The sequence below is a fragment of the Pelophylax lessonae genome, assembly GCF_965119305.1.
Source record: "Pelophylax lessonae genome assembly, chromosome: 3".
In the NCBI taxonomy this organism is placed as follows: Eukaryota; Metazoa; Chordata; class Amphibia; order Anura; family Ranidae; genus Pelophylax; species Pelophylax lessonae.
Window position 1 is genome coordinate 292,123,813 of NC_138770.1, and position 18,263 is coordinate 292,142,075.

Consider the following 18,263-nt stretch of genomic DNA (forward strand, 5'->3'; position numbering starts at 1 on the left):
ACCGCCGCTTCCACCTACACCGCCCATAGGTGTGCGCAGCCTATTGCATTAAGGTGTGCACCCCAAAGTTGAAATACACATGCATGTGTTTGCCAGCAGGGAGAGTAATGTATCGGGGCCATGTACCTGTAGGCAAGGAGAAATAGAGCAGAGCAGGTCCCAGGGAGATCTTTCCCATCTCCTCACTGGCAATGCTATGTGCCCTAGGTGATTAGGGTGTGCCCAGGCACACCCAGCACACCCTGTGCGCACGCCTATGTCACCGCCACATCCACCACCACCTCAACCTCCCTCCTACTCCATATGGGCCTCGTCCTTCAGAGATGAAGAAGAACATTGTTTTATTTTTCTGTTTTTTTTTGTTGTTTTAAGTTATTTCCCTATCCACATTTGTTTGCAGAGCACTTGCCATGCTCTTAATTACGTTTTGCTGCCATTTGCAGCACTCTAGCCCTTTCCTTTGGTGTTTTAGAGCCATTTTAGTGCCTTAAAGTTCGGGTCCCCATTGACTTCAATGGGGTTCGGTGTCCGGGAAAAGTTCGGTAAAAGTCCGGGACACGGACCCGGACTTTTTTTTAAAGTTCGGCCGAACCCGTCGAACACGGACATCTAGGTGTCCGCTCAACCCTAATTACAATTGCATTATTTGAGATTGTTAAATTGAACTGACAAGCTGGAAAACCTTTGTTGATCAGTGTTTTCTGACAGCAGAGAGTCCCATGGAGATGATTCCTCCATCCACCTCACTGTAGATGGAGCAACTTGTTTGCATTTTATGTTCAGCCCACTAGCTGAATGGAAAATAATTAACCACCTATGGCTAGCTTAGGAGGGAGTGGTGAAAAGCCTATGACCTCTGAGCTGTACAGCCACTGAGATTAAACCAATAGGTCTTGCACTGAGCCTGTACAGCAGCTGGGAAGTCTATTGGGAAAAGCACCTAGTTTTGCAAAATGTTGCCTTCAATAAAACAGAATGTGTGCATTAAAAATAAGAAACTTTAGTCTTGCTTTAAATATCCCCATATTGGCTGTTTGAAATGGTTCTACTCTAAATTTATCTTTTTGATTTTTAGGGCACTGAAGACAGACTACAACAAGATAGTAAAATCAAATACATTTTATTATACATATTTCAAAGATTAAATGAGAAAATAAAGTATAAATTCAATTTAATACACAGATGAATAATCTATAAATGCATACAAATGCAGAAGTCATCCCATACATATTCATACAAACAACACCATTGTTAAACAGGTCATCTGACCCTGGATGTGAACATGGTTTCATAGGAGAGGATAACACCTATTAGGCTGCTTTGTGGGGCATTAATGTGTCATAGAAGGAAAATGCTCTATAGCTATGTGTATGTGTCCCTATACAGGTAACTGTCACCTATCAAGTGCTTCGCTATTTAAAGTTAGCTTTGCTAATGGTGGATTATGTAATTGCGGAATTTGCAAATAACGTCAATTTTCAAAGAGTCTTCTGTAATAGCCCCTTTTGGCATGGTGGTTATAATTACCCAGGGCCACTGATAGGGGGGGGGACAACCGCTGATAGGGGGGGACCACCGGTTCTCTTGTAGTGGGCCCGAGCACACAGGGGGGCTCACACAGGGAGGGGGTTTTGTGAGGAACGACATTTACAGAAATCTTCCTTCACCAACTGAAAGCTGATCTTCCCCTCTCCCAGCTGCCAGCTCAGCCCTGCTGAGAAAGAGACAGTTGTTCCTCACTAATCCCGCTCCCTGTGTGGGCCCCCCTTCTAGCGCTGGCTCTAATATTATCTCTGCTAGGTTAGTTTTTTATCTCTGTAACTTCTCTCCCTGCAGTTCCTCATATACTCCTTGTCCCAGCCTGTATATTTTTTTCATCTCTCTCCCATTGCTCTATCTTCCTGACACAGTCACAGGTGATCAGATGCATTCCCATGGGGTGAAGAATTTACTGTTACACTGGTTCCATAGCTGCCTGTTATATTGTCCCAGTGCAGTTTAATGTGTTTTATGTAGCTGGGCTTCCCACTTCTCTCCCCCAGGCCCCTTTCACACTTGTGCGATGTCCTGTGATTTGGGACTGCAAAGTTGCATGACAAGTCATACTCCATGATTTTCAATGAGTAGCATTCATATCTGTACGACTTCAAGGCGCAACAACTTCAAAGTAGTCCCTGCACTACTTTGGGCCAATTTTAATGCTTTGAGGTCCAAAGACATAGGCGTTGCTTCAAGTCCAGTCAAAATTTGCAGTAAAATCGTGCGACTTTTATGTCGCACAGGTGTGAAACGGGCCCCAGACTACTTCCTAAACTTTTCTTCTTCTCCCCTTCACTGTCAGTTCCCTCTTCAACCATGTGTCAACTACTTCTATTAAACCAATAACTAACTGATCTGGCATATCATCCATTGAGAGAGCTGCGCTGTGACCATGACACCCACGCGCATGCGTGTGAGTTACATCATCGCAGTTTGGCCAAATGACTGGAGCCCAAGAAACCAGAGAGAAGACCAGATGAAGATGGAATCCCTCTTAGTAATGACAGCACACTACTGGAGAGATCTGTTTTTTAAGTTAGAAAAAAATAATTAAGGCCCCTTTCACACTTGTGCGACTTGTCCTGCAATTTGGGACTGCAAAGTCACATGACAAGTCATACTCCATGATTTCCAATAAGTACAGTTCATATCTGTACGACTTCAAGTCGATACGACTTCAAAGTAGTCCCTGTACTACTTTGGGCCGGGGGGGGGGCCCTGTTAGGTAGTCTGTACGGGGCCCGCAATTTCTATCAGCAGCCCTGTAATTACCACACTGTATATATCTATTAATAAATACAGGGAATAAAAGCACTCTAGGCCCCCTTTTTCTAAAACGTGGTTGGTTTTGTTTTGAATCCTTTAGGTTCCATTATTTGGTATATTCCTTCTATGACACACTAATCCCCCATGCATTCTAATACCGTGTTCACATCCAGGATTTTCTATTAGATGTCCTGTTTAACAATGGTGTTGTTTGTATGAATTTGTATGGGATATCTTCTGCATTTGTATGCATTTACAGATTATTCATCCGAGTATTAAATTGAATTTATAATATATTTTCTCATTTATTTATAGTGATACTTTGTAAGGGGCTTCATTAGGCTCCTAAAGAAGCTAAATTCCTGGTGAAACGTGTAGAGCAGAAACCACTGTACATATTTGACGCCCGTTTGAGATTGTAATTTCTGGTTTTACACAAAAATACTTGATTTTAATCTTTGGAATATGTATAATAAAATATATTTTATTTTACTATATTGTTGTACTCTGTCTTTAGCACATTAAAAACCCTTCTGCATCTTTACAAAAATGACCGTGATAAAAGTTTGGGATGTAGTGCTTTTATCTTCGCATCTCTAGCTAATTTTTCCAAAAATATCTTTATGACATGTTTACATTTCGGGAACTGACAAAATACATTTTTCATTTTCTTTTCTCAGAAAAAAACTTTACTAGGAAACTACCACTATCTGATACAGGACCTTGCAATTTCTGTCCCAGTTATGTTAACAAGTAAGTTTTTGTTGTTAACAGATCTTGGTATTATTGAATAAACATTTATTTTAGAACTGTTTTGTAATGTTTAACCACTTTAAGACTGGAAGTATTTGCCCTATTTTGCGATTCGGCGCTGTGTTACCTTAACGGACAATTGCGCGGTCATGCAACGCTGTACCCAAATAAAATTGATGTCCTTTTTTTTCCCACAAATAGAGCTTTCTTTTGGTGGTATTTGATCACCTGGGCAATTTTCGTTTTTTGCGCTATAAACAAAAAAAAGCGACAATTTTGGAAAAAAAAAAAAAACAATATTTTTCACATTCTGCTATATGACATTCTCAAAAAAAAAAAAAATGTAAAAATCTAAATTTTTTAACATTTTAGGCCAATTTGTTTTCTGCTACATATTTTTGGTAAAAAAAAATGCAATAAGCGTATTTTGATTGGTTTGCACAAAGGTTATTGCGTCTACTAACTACGGAAGAGATTTATGTAATTTTTATTATTTTTTTTTTTTTACTAGTAATGGCAGCAGTATGCAATTTTTTGCGGGACTGTGACATTGTGGCGGACAGATCAGACCCCTGACTGACATTTTTGACACTTTTGGGGGGACCAATGACATTACTACAGTAATCAGTGCTAAAAATATGCACTGTTACTGTAAAAATGACACTGGCAGGGAAGGGGTTAACATTATGGGTGATCAAGGGGTTAAATGTGAGCCTAGGGGAGTGATTCTAACTGTGGGGGGGGGGGAGTGGCTTCTGAAATTACCATAGATACATGTGATCCTATATAGAAGAATCACATGGGCTCTACGATCATTGCAGGAAGAAGAACGGTCAGCTGTGTTTACAACAGCTAACCGTTCTTCTCTCTCAGCGGGGAACGATCGCGGGTGTCAGGCGGCAATCGGAGCCACCTGCCCGCTGCATTGGCTTCCCCGCTAACAAGTGGGGGCGGGAGCGCGCTGCCGGCTGCACGCGCTTGCCCCCTAGCCTCGAGTATGCGAGCGACGTACACCTATGGCGATTTGCCTGGGATCGGCTGCCTGCCGCCATATAACTGCGGCGGGCGGTCGGCAACCAGTTAAAGAACATTTTTCACTAGACTATAAACTGATCAGCCATAACATTAGGATCACTAACAGGTAAAGTGAATAAAATTGATCATCTTGTTACAATGGCAGTGAGATATATTAGGAAGCAAGTAAATATGTTATCCATGAAGTTGATGTGTTAAAAGCAGAAAACATTTGCACTGTAGTTTGTTGTGTATGGGACTGCATAGCCTAAGGTTGGTTAGGGTGTCCATGCTGACCCATGTCCACAGCCAAAAGCCCTTACAATGGGCATGTGAGCATCAGAACTGGACCACAGAGCAACGGAAAAAGGTGGCCTGGTCTGATGAATCACATTTTCTTTTACATTATGTGGATGGCCAGGTGTATGTGGGTTGCTTACCTGAGGAAGAGATGGCACCAGGATGCAGTATGGGAAGAAGGCAAGCCGACAAGAGCAGTGTGATGGTTTGGGCAATGTTCTGCCTAAGAATTGTTGGTGACCAAGTATACCTCTTCATAGAATCAATATTCCCTAATGGCAGTGGCCTCTTTCAGCAGGATAATGGTGTTGACTTGGCATCCAAATTCTGCAGATCTCTATCTATCTAACGTCCATGGGATATGTTGGAAAACCAGTCCAATCCATGGGGGCCCCACCTCACAGTTTACCGGACTTAAAGCATCTGCTACTGACAGCTTGGTGCCAGATACTACAGCATAACTTCAGAGGTCTACTGGCATCCACGATGCAATGGGTCAGGGCTGTTTGGGTGGCCAAAGGGGGACCTACTCAATATTTTTATGGTTAATCAGTGTATATACTGTATATATCTTGGACTGTAGTTAGAGTGTCTTTTCATAATCAGGACATGCAACCAGACAGTTTAGGGAGATTTCCTTTACAATTTGGGAAAGGTCTTTTGTGTATTCCCAGATCTTGGTTCATTTGGGAAATCAGAATGAACTAAATCTGAGGTAGTAGTGCCAGTTAAACACATTTTACATGGGGGTGACCAGATTGTGCTCTCAAGGCAAAGTGTACTGTACTGAAGCAAGTTCCAACAGCGAGATTTAGGACCAGAATGTCCTCTTGAATTTGAGCTTGATGTTAGGGTATCTGCATGGACTTTGAACAGATTGCCTGATATGGGTTGTGGTTCTGTTTACATGCACAGAGTAAAGTTTAGCTGGCACAACTATAATGTTGGGCTGATAAAAAGCCCCCTAGATGTTGGTGATGGCTGATCTATTCACGCTTTTCCTATACTTCTAATAATTATCACCTGGATCTGCACTGTTGTAGACTCACATTTTCATCATGGACTTTTTGATACATTGTCACTTTTGTTATATTTTTAATTCACAAATATTAATAATGTTTATTATCATATGTTTATATATCATTCATATTTCTTAACGCTGCACTTTTTTGTATTTTTATGGCTACAGATTGTCTTCTTTAGTGCTAGGTGCTCCTACTTATCCAAAATACTAGACCAATAAACGCAGTACTTTGAGAATTTGCACTTTCATAGTTATAACAGGTGGAAAATCCAATTCTACCTTTATAATCTAATTATTTGTTAGCCTACAGAATAAAGCCATAATACTTCTGTGTTTCACTCTACTTCAATGCTTCTTGTTTTGTTCCTTATGCATTCTGTTCTGCATTCTGTAGAATTGTCCATAAACTTGCAATTGCATAGCTGCAATTGGCCTCCAATTTAAAACTTGAAGTATTTTTAAATCTTTAATTAATGTTTTCTTTATAGAATGAACTCATATTTAATCCTACAGCAAAGTTGCTTCATCATTGCAATCATTGTTAAGTCCCCTGGTTCTTCATTTTCAATGAACTACTCAAGATTACATTTATGCTATTTGTTTGCACTTCAGTCTACTAAAATGCCTGAACAGTAGCTTATATAGGAACTCAGTGCTGCCAGAAATCATAACTCCTGGTTTGGAAAAGCTTTAGCTATTTCATGTGAGATGTAATACATGGGCTACACAATAAAAAAAAAATCACATCAAATGCTTAACAATCACAAAAGTCACAATCATAAAACTTTATGAATTTAATCACGAATATATCATTATCTAAAATGTTTTGTTTTGTTTTTCAGTGAGTTTAACTGGTCCTGCACCAAAGCTAGCTCCATACAGACCTCCAATGAGTCTGATGTCTCCTTCCTTGCTGCCATCAGTGACCTTGCATATCATATTTACCATTGTTATACAGACAAGTGCATTTCTCCTGGTACAGCAGCAACCATGGTACAATGAGACTGACGTTTTCAGGTGTGATTACTTTCCTTTATTTAAGTACAGTAGCTTATATTGCCTTATATATCCTTAAAGTAAGCATGTCAGTACTCTATAGGTACTGAAAAGGCTTCAGAACCTTTTTTTTGCATATATTATAATACAGTTTACAATTGTGTAAACAAAAAACATGTCATAAAATAAGCAAATATTTAAATTAGATGGAAAAAGTAAAGTGGTAGTAAACGGTGAAAGTTTTGTACCTAAAGCATTTTATGCATTAAGGTAAAAAAACCTTCAGGGTGCAGCTCCCCCCTAAGCCCCCCCCCCCTACTTATCAAATCTCGATCCAGCGAGAGTCAAGGCTCTCTTGGGCCTCCTCATTGGCTCCCTCTGCTGTCAATCATTCAACTGAGAAGGGAGCTAGGGGCGGGATTGAGCCATGCTCTTTGTGTCTCATTATGGGGGAACTCGGCAAGGGGGAGGGGCCAGAAGGGCTGATGGGGGACCCGAGAAGAGGAGGCTCTGGGCTGCTCTGTGCAAAACCATTGCACAGAGCAGATAAGTATGATTTGTTTATTATTTTAAAGAAAAAAAAAGAAACCTATACAACCATGTTAAGCATTTGTAAAGGTAAAACGTTTATTTACATAATTGATAGAGTGTAGAATTGTTAAAATCTCGCCTAGGTTTTTTGTTTTTTTGTTTTTTTTTTCTGTCTGTGTCCTATTCAAAAGATTTCACTAAATTCCAATGACCGTGACAACCAGGACAAGGAGAGTACATTTCACCAGCAGGGGCACAGACAGCAATAAAAACCTGATAAGGCTTCCAACCATTCAATAGTTCATTCAAAACAAAAAAAAATGGTTTTAGGCACACTTTAAGATTCACATCTTGTGGATGTGTGAATATCTATTAGAATCTTGGTGTATTATAAATACTGTATTATTGCAATTTGTCTAAAATTATAGTATGGTTATGTTATATAACTTTGTACTTTTATGTAACTTAGTGCTTTGTAGAGTTCCTTGTTAAATAAACACTTGTTTTCTTTTTTTTTCAGTGGTAGCATTGTATACCCCATTGTTTGCATTTTTCAATCTTGGTGATAATGCAAAATAAATCATCTTTTTTAATTCTTTCTGTATTCAGTGCATGTGACCATCACAATCAAAGTTATGTCAACCACACAATGATAGTGCATCATAGTCAGTCTCAGAATTTCCTGACTACTTCAATATGGCCTGTGTCTGCAATAAACCTTATTATCGCTGAGTTTGTATTCTCCAAAGGAAAGCCTTTTAGAAAACCAATATATACTAACTGTAAGTGCCTATGATATCCTTATTGTCACATTATACAATAAATGTATATACAGTAGATTTTAAATATATCAGAAGTCCAGATGTCCCTGTTTTAGGTGCCATTCCCATCTCACTATTTTCTACAAAAGTTATCTTTATATAAATATATTCAGATATATTATTTTACATGCTGCTGTGACATATTCACTAATAGGGACACGAAATATATGCTAAATGTTTTTCATACACTGATTAATGGAAAATAGGTATTAATAGCTTTTATGAATAAATAGGTAAAAATATCCGGAGATCAGAAAATATTAAGGGTACCTAAAATTTAGGCAATTTAGTTGGGAGCAATATGTTTGTTTTGATTTGTAGTTAGTGTGTGGACAAGGTAATCCAGTGCCCAAGGCCAGGTGCCCTCCCTTGGCACCATTCCAAAGACCCCACCACATAGGTGAAGAAGGGGACAGGGACAAAATCAGTATGCACCAAAATAGTTGTGACATGCAATGAAATTATTTTATTTCAGGTTCTTATATAGTCAATTTACGCAGTGCTTTACATATACATTGCACATTCACATCAGTCTCTGCCCTCAAGGAGCTTACAATCTAAGGTCCCTAACTCACATTCATGCATACATAGTAGGGCCAATTTTATACAGGATCAAATTAACCTACCAGCATGTCTTTGGAGTGTGGGAGGAAACCCACGCAGGCACAGGGAGAACATGCAAACTCCAGGCAGGTAGTGTTGTGGTTGGGATTCAAACCAGCAACCCTCTTGCTGCTAGGTGAAAGTGCTAACTACTACACCACTGTGCCATCCCATATTTGTGTTACACTGCAATAAACTGAAAAGTTTAAAATTGGTGCACAAATACAGGGCTAATTGTAGAGAAGGAAAAAATGTTCCTGGGTTGGCGGTGTCACTGAAAGGAAAAATGTCCTTTACTCAGTGGTGTCACTGAAAAGTAAAAATGTCCCTGAATATGTGGTGTCACTGAAAAAAATGAAATGTCCTTGAGTCAGTGGTGTCACTGGAAAGAAATTGCCCCCTGGTTCAGGGGTGTCATTGAAAAGGAAAAATGTTTCTGCATCATTGGGGACATTACAAAGCTCTCTTCCACCCCCTTGTATAAAGCTTCTCCACCCATGCCTCTGCCAGCTACTTACTGGTTCCTCATGCAGGAGGAGTGGCTGCTAATCGGCTGGGCAGTCATGCAGGGAGCACTCTGTATGAGGAGAGGCATGCTGTCACTTGCAAGCACAGAAGCCAGCACAGGAAATTAGCAAATGACAGTGGTGAGCACAGGGCTATTGCCGGGGGTAACAGTACCGAGTACCACTGTTCCCTTGGCAGAAAAAAATGCCCTGCTAAAAGGAGTGGCACTACGGTTACTCTTGTCAATGAGGAGGGGAAAACACCCCCCCCCCTTATATAGGGCTTTTGTGCCCTAGGGCACATGTCCTTCCTGCCCCTTGTCCCGTCTCTGTTTGTAGTATATAGCAGTATACTACCATTATCATTCTGTGTCAGCTTTTCCCAACATAACAAATACTATACAGACAAAAGGAGATCTTGTTCTATCATTTTTAAGGCTCGTTTTTACTTTTCAGAGCTGAAGTAGCTTCTTCAGCTCTGATGAATATTCCTGACAACTATTACTAATGGATTTAGATGATCCCCATGGTCTCCTTAGGGAATCAATAATCTGCAAATTATAAACAGCATACAGTATGCTTAAGTGTGATCAATGCTGACAAATGGCATATAGGCTATATTCAAAATATTACCAATGTTACTTCGGCTTGACTATCCTACTGAAAAACATTAAATACAGAAGTTGATGGATATCCTCTTATCTATTAACAGCTTTCTTCCACTTCATTAATGTTCTTACATTTGTGTCATTACCAGCAATAGGGACTGCAACAAGTTATAGCCGCTGTCAGGTTCAACTTTATATAAAGTGATTATAGCAATTATTTAATTGTCCACAGCATTATCCCTTAGCAAACTACAGAGTTGTTTTCACATGTTGAAAACAAAACTCATTTAATATTATTTTATAGAATAATAGTAGCAGGAAAAAAAATGTGTTGCATATTTGTTTTTCTTAATATTAATGAGCTGCGTCTGTGTAATTTTAGATTGGATTAAATTCCAAAATAATATACTTAGGAGACCCTAGATGGCAGCATTGAGCAAATAACGATGCATTGTAAATGCTTTACAAGGTATAAAATACAGTGGGTACGGAAAGTATTCAGACCCCCTTAAATTTTTCACTCTTTGTTATATTGCAGCCATTTGCTAAAATCATTTAGGTTCATTCTTCTTCCTCATGAATGTACACATAGCACCCCATACTGACAGAAAAACACAGAATTGTTGACATTGTTGCAGATTTATTAAAAAAGAAAAACTGAAATATCACATGGTCCTAAGTATTCAGACCCTTTGCTCAGTATTTAGTAGAAGCCCCCTTTTGATCTAATACAGCCAGGAGTCTTTTTGGGAAAGATGCAACAAGTCTTTCACACCTGGATTTGGGGATCCTCTGCCATTCCTCCTTGCAGATCCTCTCCAGTTCTGTCAGGTTGGATGGTAAACGTTGGTGGACAGCCATTTTTAGGTCTCTCCAGAGATGCTCAATTGGGTTTAAGTCAGGGCTCTGGCTGGGCCATTCAAGAACAGTCACAGAGTTGTTGTGAAGCCACTCCTTCGTTATTTTAGCTGTGTGCTTAGGGTCATTGTCTTGTTGGAAGGTAAACCTTCGGCCCAGAGGGGGGAGAGAAGTGGCGCAAACAGACAGTGGAGTGACTGCAAAAATATACTGTGGACAGGTGGTGGAATGTAATCCAATCACTGGACACTTGGATGGCTGCAGGCTTGTAGAGGGTGAAGCGACCCTGTATGGTTTCAGGAGAGAGAGAGAGAGCCAAGCGCCGATCTGAGTGTAGCACAGAAGTAATTTTAATGACACACAATAAAATCGTTACTCACAAGAGGTCCATAAAAACAGGCATTGGTAAAATCCAAGAGGGGAAGGTCTCTGGGGTCACATCCGAGGTGGAACATCCAGTCAGGCGGTGCCGCTGTGATGAGGGAGGACAGCCGATGGCCTCATGTCGGAGGCGGGAGACGTGCAGGTCCTCTGTGGTGGTGGAGCAGCGTGGGACTGCTGGTCGGATGGTTGTGACGTCACTTCCCGGAGACAGCAGGGAATCAAACGGCGACGCGTTGCGGAGCTCCGCTCCTTCTTCAGGCCGTGCAGGGGCCATTTTGGATGTGGTATTTATGCCCATAGTCCGGGACAAGAACTACAGTGGCTCAGGAGGGACAAGATTGGGGAAGGGCGAACCAGCAATGGGATTGTTATCTATATAGAGAGTGGTGGAGGCTAGAGAAGGGAGGAGGGAACTGTGTGGGGAGGGGGAAGGGGGGGGAGGGGGGGAAAGAAAGGGAAATAGAAGAAAGGAAAAGGGGGGAGGGAAGAATGTGCTGACTTGACTTGATGTTTTGGTATTGGGGCCAATAACCGTGTAACACTACAGGATGAGTGTACATGGTATGGAGAGTAGTGTGCATGAAGGGACTGGATTATATTTTAGGGCAGGAACGGTCCGTGCGGTGAGAGCGCACATATGTGGATGTATACAGTAGGGACAATTGATATGAAAAAGAAGAAGTAATAAATGAATAAATAAATAATTAAATAAATAAATATATATATATATGTGGAAGGTGTAATCAGGGAATGTTTGGACTGGTGCAACATGATTGGATTGATTGTGTGACATGTATGAACCTACGCATGAGGGCAAGAATGGGGGGGGGGGAGAAAGTGGGAAGGGGGGAAAAAATGTGTGCGTGCGTGAATGCGTATTACTGCACGCATGTTCGCAAGCGTGTGTATATGCGGGATAGCACATATACACAAACACACGACAGCACACCCACACACGCACACCTATGGAAAGTTGGTGTGCCAATGTGTGGGCGGGCGTCGTGTGGGGCATCCATGTGGTAAGGTCATACTATGAATCGAATGATGGTAGAAAGACTATGTGGGAAAGATTAACAAATATATGGGGGTACTTACTTTGGTGTTGGCTTGATATGAAGAAGCATATGACGGGAGGGTTCAAAAAGGTCTCTGGAAGACGGAAGGAAGAACCTGGGCAGAAAATGATCATGTTAGAATACCACAAGAAATATTACTTAGGGAGATGGGCTACAGCAGCACATTAATTTCAATTTCTTCGTTCAGGCCCCCAGGCGAGAGCGTTTCAAGGGAGTAAATCCAGAAGGTTTAATGTGCTGCTGTAGCCCATCTCCCTAAGTAATATTTCTTGTGGTATTCTAACATGATCATTTTCTGCCCAGGTTCTTCCTTCCGTCTTCCAGAGACCTTTTTGAACCCTCCCGTCATATGCTTCTTCATATCAAGCCAACACCAAAGTAAGTACCCCCATATATTTGTTAATCTTTCCCACATAGTCTCTCTACCATCATTCGATTCATAGTATGACCTTACCACATGGATGCCCCACACGACGCCCGCCCACACATTGGCACACCAACTTTCCATAGGTGTGCGTGTGTGGGTGTGCTGTCGTGTGTTTGTGTATATGTGCTATCCCGCATATACACACGCTTGCGAACATGCGTGCAGTACTATGCATTCACGCACGCACACATTTTTTCCCCCCTTCCCACTTTCTTCCCCCCCCCATTCTTGCCCTCATGCGTAGGTTCATACATGTCACACAATCAATCCAATCATGTTGCACCAGTCCAAACATTCCCTGATTACACCTTCCACATATATATATATATATATTTATTTATTTAATTATTTATTTATTCATTTATTACTTCTTCTTTTTCATATCAATTGTCCCTACTGTATACATCCACATATGTGCGCTCTCACCGCACGGACCGTTCCTGCCCTAAAATATAATCCAGTCCCTTCATGCACACTACTCTCCATACCATGTACACTCATCCTGTAGTGTTACACGGTTATTGGCCCCAATACCAAAACATCAAGTCAAGTCAGCACATTCTTCCCTCCCCCCTTTTCCTTTCTTCTATTTCCCTTTCTTTTCCCCCCCTCCCCCCCCTTCCCCCTCCCCACACAGTTCCCTCCTCCCTTCTCTAGCCTCCACCACTCTCTATATAGATAACAATCCCATTGCTGGTTCGCCCTTCCCCAATCTTGTCCCTCCTGAGCCACTGTAGTTCTTGTCCCGGACTATGGGCATAAATACCACATCCAAAATGGCCCCTGCACGGCCTGAAGAAGGAGCGGAGCTCCGCAACGCGTCGCCGTTTGATTCCCTGCTGTCTCCGGGAAGTGACGTCACAACCATCCGACCCGCGGTCCCACGCTGCTCCACCACCACAGAGGACCTGCACGTCTCCCGCCTCCGACATGAGGCCATCGGCTGTCCTCCCTCATCACAGCGGCACCGCCTGACTGGATGTTCCACCTCGGATGTGACCCCAGAGACCTTCCCCTCTTGGATTTTACCAATGCCTGTTTTTATGGACCTCTTGTGAGTAACGATTTTATTGTGTGTCATTAAAATTACTGCTGTGCTACACTCAGATCGGCGCTTGGCTCTCTCTCTCTCTCTCTCCTGAAACCTTCGGCCCAGTCTGAGGTCCAGAGCACTCTGGAGAAGGTTTTTGTCCAGGATATCCCTGTACTTGGTCGCATTCATCTTTCCCTCGATTGCAACCAGTCGTCCTGTCCCTGCAGCATAAAAACACCCCCACAGCATGATGCTGCCACCACCATGCTTCACTGTTGGGACTGTATTGGACAGGTGATGAGCAGTGCCTGGTTTTCTCCACACATACCGCTTAGAATTAAGGCCAAAAAGTTCTATTTTGGTCTCATCAGACCAGAGAATCTTATTTCTCACCATCTTGGAGTCCTTCAGGTGTTTTTTAGCAAACTCCATGCGGGCTTTCATGTGTCTTACACTGAGGAGAGGCTTCCGTCGGGCCACTCTGCCATAAAGCCCTGACTGGTGGAGGGCTGCAGTGATGGTTGACTTTTTCAACTTTCTCCCATCTCCTGACTGCATCTCTGGAGCTCAGCCACAGTGATCTTTGGGTTCTTCTTTACCTCTCTCACCAAGGCTCTTCTCCCCCCGATAGCTCAGTTTGGCCGGGCGGCCAGCTCTAGGAAGGGTTCTGGTCGTCCCAAACGTCTTCCATTTGAGGATTATGGAGGCCACTGTGCTCTTAGGAACCTTAAGTGCAGCAGAAATCTTTTTGTAACCTTGGCCAGATCTGTGCCTTGCCACAATTCTGTCTCTGAGCTCTTCAGGCAGTTCCTTTGACCTCATGATTCTCATTTGCTCTGACATGCATTGTGATCTGGAAGGTCTTATATAGACAGGTGTGTGGCTTTCCTAATCAAGTCCAATCAGTATAATCAAACACAGCTGGACTCAAATGAAGGTGTAGAACCATCTCAAGGATGATCAGAAGAAATGGAAAGCACCTGAGTTAAATATATGAGTGTCACAGCAAAGGGTCTGAATACTTAGGACCATGTGATATTTCAGTTTTTCTTTTTTAATAAATCTGCAACAATGTCAACAATTCTGTGTTTTTCTGTCAGTATGGGGTGCTATGTGTACATTCATGAGGAAGAAGAATGAACCTAAATGATTTTAGCAAATGGCTGCAATATAACAAAGAGTGAAAAATTTAAGGGGTCTGAATACTTTCCGTACCCACTGTATATCCTAAACTTTGTACACCATACATAAAGTACTGTATAATTTAGAGTATTGCTTCTGTAATAAGACTACAACTGCAATTATGTTTCTTTTCTTGCAGATTTAGTATGTATATTAATATTAGCTCAACTGGGAGTCTTTCTTTTTATGTTGTTTGCTGATATTGAAACACTGTATCGCCGCATAGAGGTATGTATACGATGAGAATCAATTAAATATCTATATTTAAAAAGCACATAATTTAACATTGTGTCAAAATTAAATAATAACTTATGAACAGACAAAGGAAAAATAGAATACAGATGTACAAGTAGAACAGAAAAAGTCACAATTTCTTGAACAGAACCTGCATTCAGTTTACCAATCTATAATACTACATATTTGCCATAATGGTAATTATTTTCACTGGTGAAACCCATGATGAACTGGGCATAACAATCACATAGTTAAAGGAGAAGTGTGGGAATGTAAAAGTGATGGAATGCTGCAGCTGTCCCCTGCTGGTAGAGAACTGAGCAATCACATGACTCCTGGTCACTCAGTTCTCAGTCTTTACAGAGCTGAGAGTGGTGACTCTTTGCTCTGTCCCTCCAGTGTTCACTGTTCCACTGTTTGGCTGGAGAGGGAACAGAAGCAGCTGGCTCAGGTTCTCAGCGGCACACTGAGTAGATCCTGACATTATTGTTGGGATCCTTCCAGAACCTTGAGTGGCTCTGTGATGTCAGAGGACAGTGTGATTTAGCCCACTGTTGGATGCTTTTAAATCACAGGAGAGCACAAGTAAGTGCATTGCTTTCATTTAGAAGAGAAGTACAGTAAAACCATGGATTGCGAGCATAATTTGTTCCAGAAACATGCTTGTAATCCAAAGCACTCTTATTTCAATGCGAATTTCCCCATAAGAAATAATGGAAACTCAGATGATTTGTTTCACAACCATTTATTAATAAGTCCTTCAGTTTATAGTCCATATAAAAAGATTATAGCAATGTGATAGGTTGTAACCATAAAATGTCCATCCACAAATGGCAGCCTCCACAAGGGGATTAGAAGCAAAATCCAGCAGGAGCTACAGAGTATAAAAGAGAAGAGAGGTGCCTTTAAGTGTAGCAATATGGTTACATTTAATGAAGGTTCAACATTTAGCAGTTCACATGGTTGATGAATAAAAGAGGCACATTTAAGTATGCAGGCATCCGGGGTAAAGCTGTTCACACAAACCATCCTCCTCACCACCGGTTTTAACTGCTTTCAGTCTGCAGTCGTGACCGGGAAGATTAACCTGCAGTAGAGCATTCAGAAAGCGAGACTTGAAGTGCTCGTGGAGCGCAGTGTGGAAGGGAGGAAGTCGATGGCGGTGCAGAATACGGTCTATGTGGAGAGCTTTACCCTGGATGCCTGCATACTTAAATGTGCCTGTTTAATCATCAACCATGTGAGTTGATAAATGTTGTACCTTCATTAAATGTAACCATATTGCTACACTTCTCTTCTCTTTTATATTCAGTTGTGACACAACGCTACTTGTATATCAAGACATCGCTTGTTTATCAAGTCAAAATATATAAAAAAAAATGTTGCTTGTCTTGCAAAACGCTCTCAAACCAAGTTATTCTCAATCCAAGGTTTTACTGTATGGCCTAAAAAGCTTTGGCGATACGTCAATTATAAAAGTAATGATAGTTATAACAAATATCATGTGCTATAGTTTAGTAAATTAAGCACTATGTACGTTTTTGAATAAAGCTGTTGTGGCCTCAAATGTTTTGTAATAGAATGTGTCCTAATATGCTTAACAATTACAATCATAAATCACCTTACAATATATACTCTGGCTCATACAATAGCTGTCATTCTTTTTTCCTATGGGGAGGATTGACAGTTCATACACTTTCTTCATTTGTGTCAAATAGTGGTGCAGCTTTTGTGTACCAGTCATAACACATAGAAGTGTAGCACCCTCCTAGGTAGGTGCTAGAGTGAGTGTATATAGTTTTTGGCTTCTCTGCTTAACAGGACAACAGCTAGGCAAATGTATGGGCTGTCCACTTAACAGAGAGTTGTGATTGTTTAGTGAGGACTGCTTGGTGTGCTCTAGTGCTTCTCATGCTGTCTTGATGTTAGACACTGATCCTATAGCTATGGAGTATATTGAACAGTGGGTGGAAACTTAGCAGATGAGAGCATGGATGTCTGTACAGCCCTGGCCAATTAGAAGGGGATGTACCCCACGGCATGCTGGTTGACTGTATTTATATCTGGGGAGCACATGGGCTCGGGGTCCAGTCTACCTCTAGAGAGAGACCCAGGTGGAGAGGGGGCTGCTGCCTGTCCCCAGCACAGGCTGCCATGTAACCTCAGGCGGTCAACCTGAGGACCTGAAACATTGAAGTTTCAACCCATGATCCTTATGAGAGTTGACTGAGGGAGGATGTCCATAGATCCTGTCTGGTACCACTGAAGAGGGCTGCCATGTGTGCTTCAGGACCCTTGTAAGCATAGACCCCCACAGGGGATCCTCTGGACTTGTGCTGTTAGATCCCCCTCTGGGTGCTAGAAGTCAGTTACTGGGTGCAAGCTAAAGGAGACACTGGCTAGTGTCTTGAAGAGACAAAGTTCACTGAGTTCCTTCAGCTACAAAGAGACTTGTTCATCCCATACAGGCGCTGTATGGTCCTGCAGTTGATCTGCGATACAGTTCTATTGAGAGAGTTGCCCCCACCTGTGAATAGTTATTTGGAGTATCCTGCTAAAACCCTTCTCCTATCCAAGCTCTCCAAATAAAATACAAAACAAATCCCCTAGATTGGTCATTGAAGATAACTAGCGAGTGTGTGCACCTGTCTGTGTGAAAATACCCCTGTGTCTGGCTGTAGAGTAATCACTAGGAGGCCGGGGCAAACAATATCCAATCGGCTCCTATGGGGTTACCACTACAGAAGACAGGAAAGGGATTATACAGAACTACAAACAATACAGACAAAGGCCTTATGCAATAAAGGGTTCTTTTATACAGCGCTACACAGTCTTTAGAGATATAGTATGTACAGTATCTCACAAAAGTGAGTACACCACTCACATTTTAGTAAATATTTTATTATACCTTTTCATGTGACAACACTGAAGAAATAAAACTTTGCTACAATGCAAAGTAGTGAGTGTACAGCTTGTATAACAGTGTAAATTTGCTGTCCCCTCAAAATAACTCAACACACAACCATTAATGTCTAAACCCCTGGTAACAAAAGTGAATACACCCCTAAGTTAAAATGTCCAAATTGGGCCCAAAGTGTCAATATTTTG

At 41.6% G+C, this 18,263-nt stretch overlaps 1 protein-coding gene across 1 annotated transcript in view; it reads left to right on the plus strand.

Annotated features, from left to right (window-relative positions):
• The window catches only part of LOC309551116 (putative cation-transporting ATPase 13A5), a 203,245-nt gene that overhangs the window by 160,758 nt on the left and 24,224 nt on the right, over nt 1-18,263 (plus strand). Inside the window, exons 25-28 of the mRNA XM_082251562.1 lie at nt 3,486-3,558; nt 6,739-6,913; nt 8,033-8,205; nt 15,061-15,149. Coding sequence (XP_082107688.1) covers nt 3,486-3,558; nt 6,739-6,913; nt 8,033-8,205; nt 15,061-15,149 — 510 coding nt within the window. The remainder of the gene's footprint in view (nt 1-3,485; nt 3,559-6,738; nt 6,914-8,032; nt 8,206-15,060; nt 15,150-18,263) is intronic.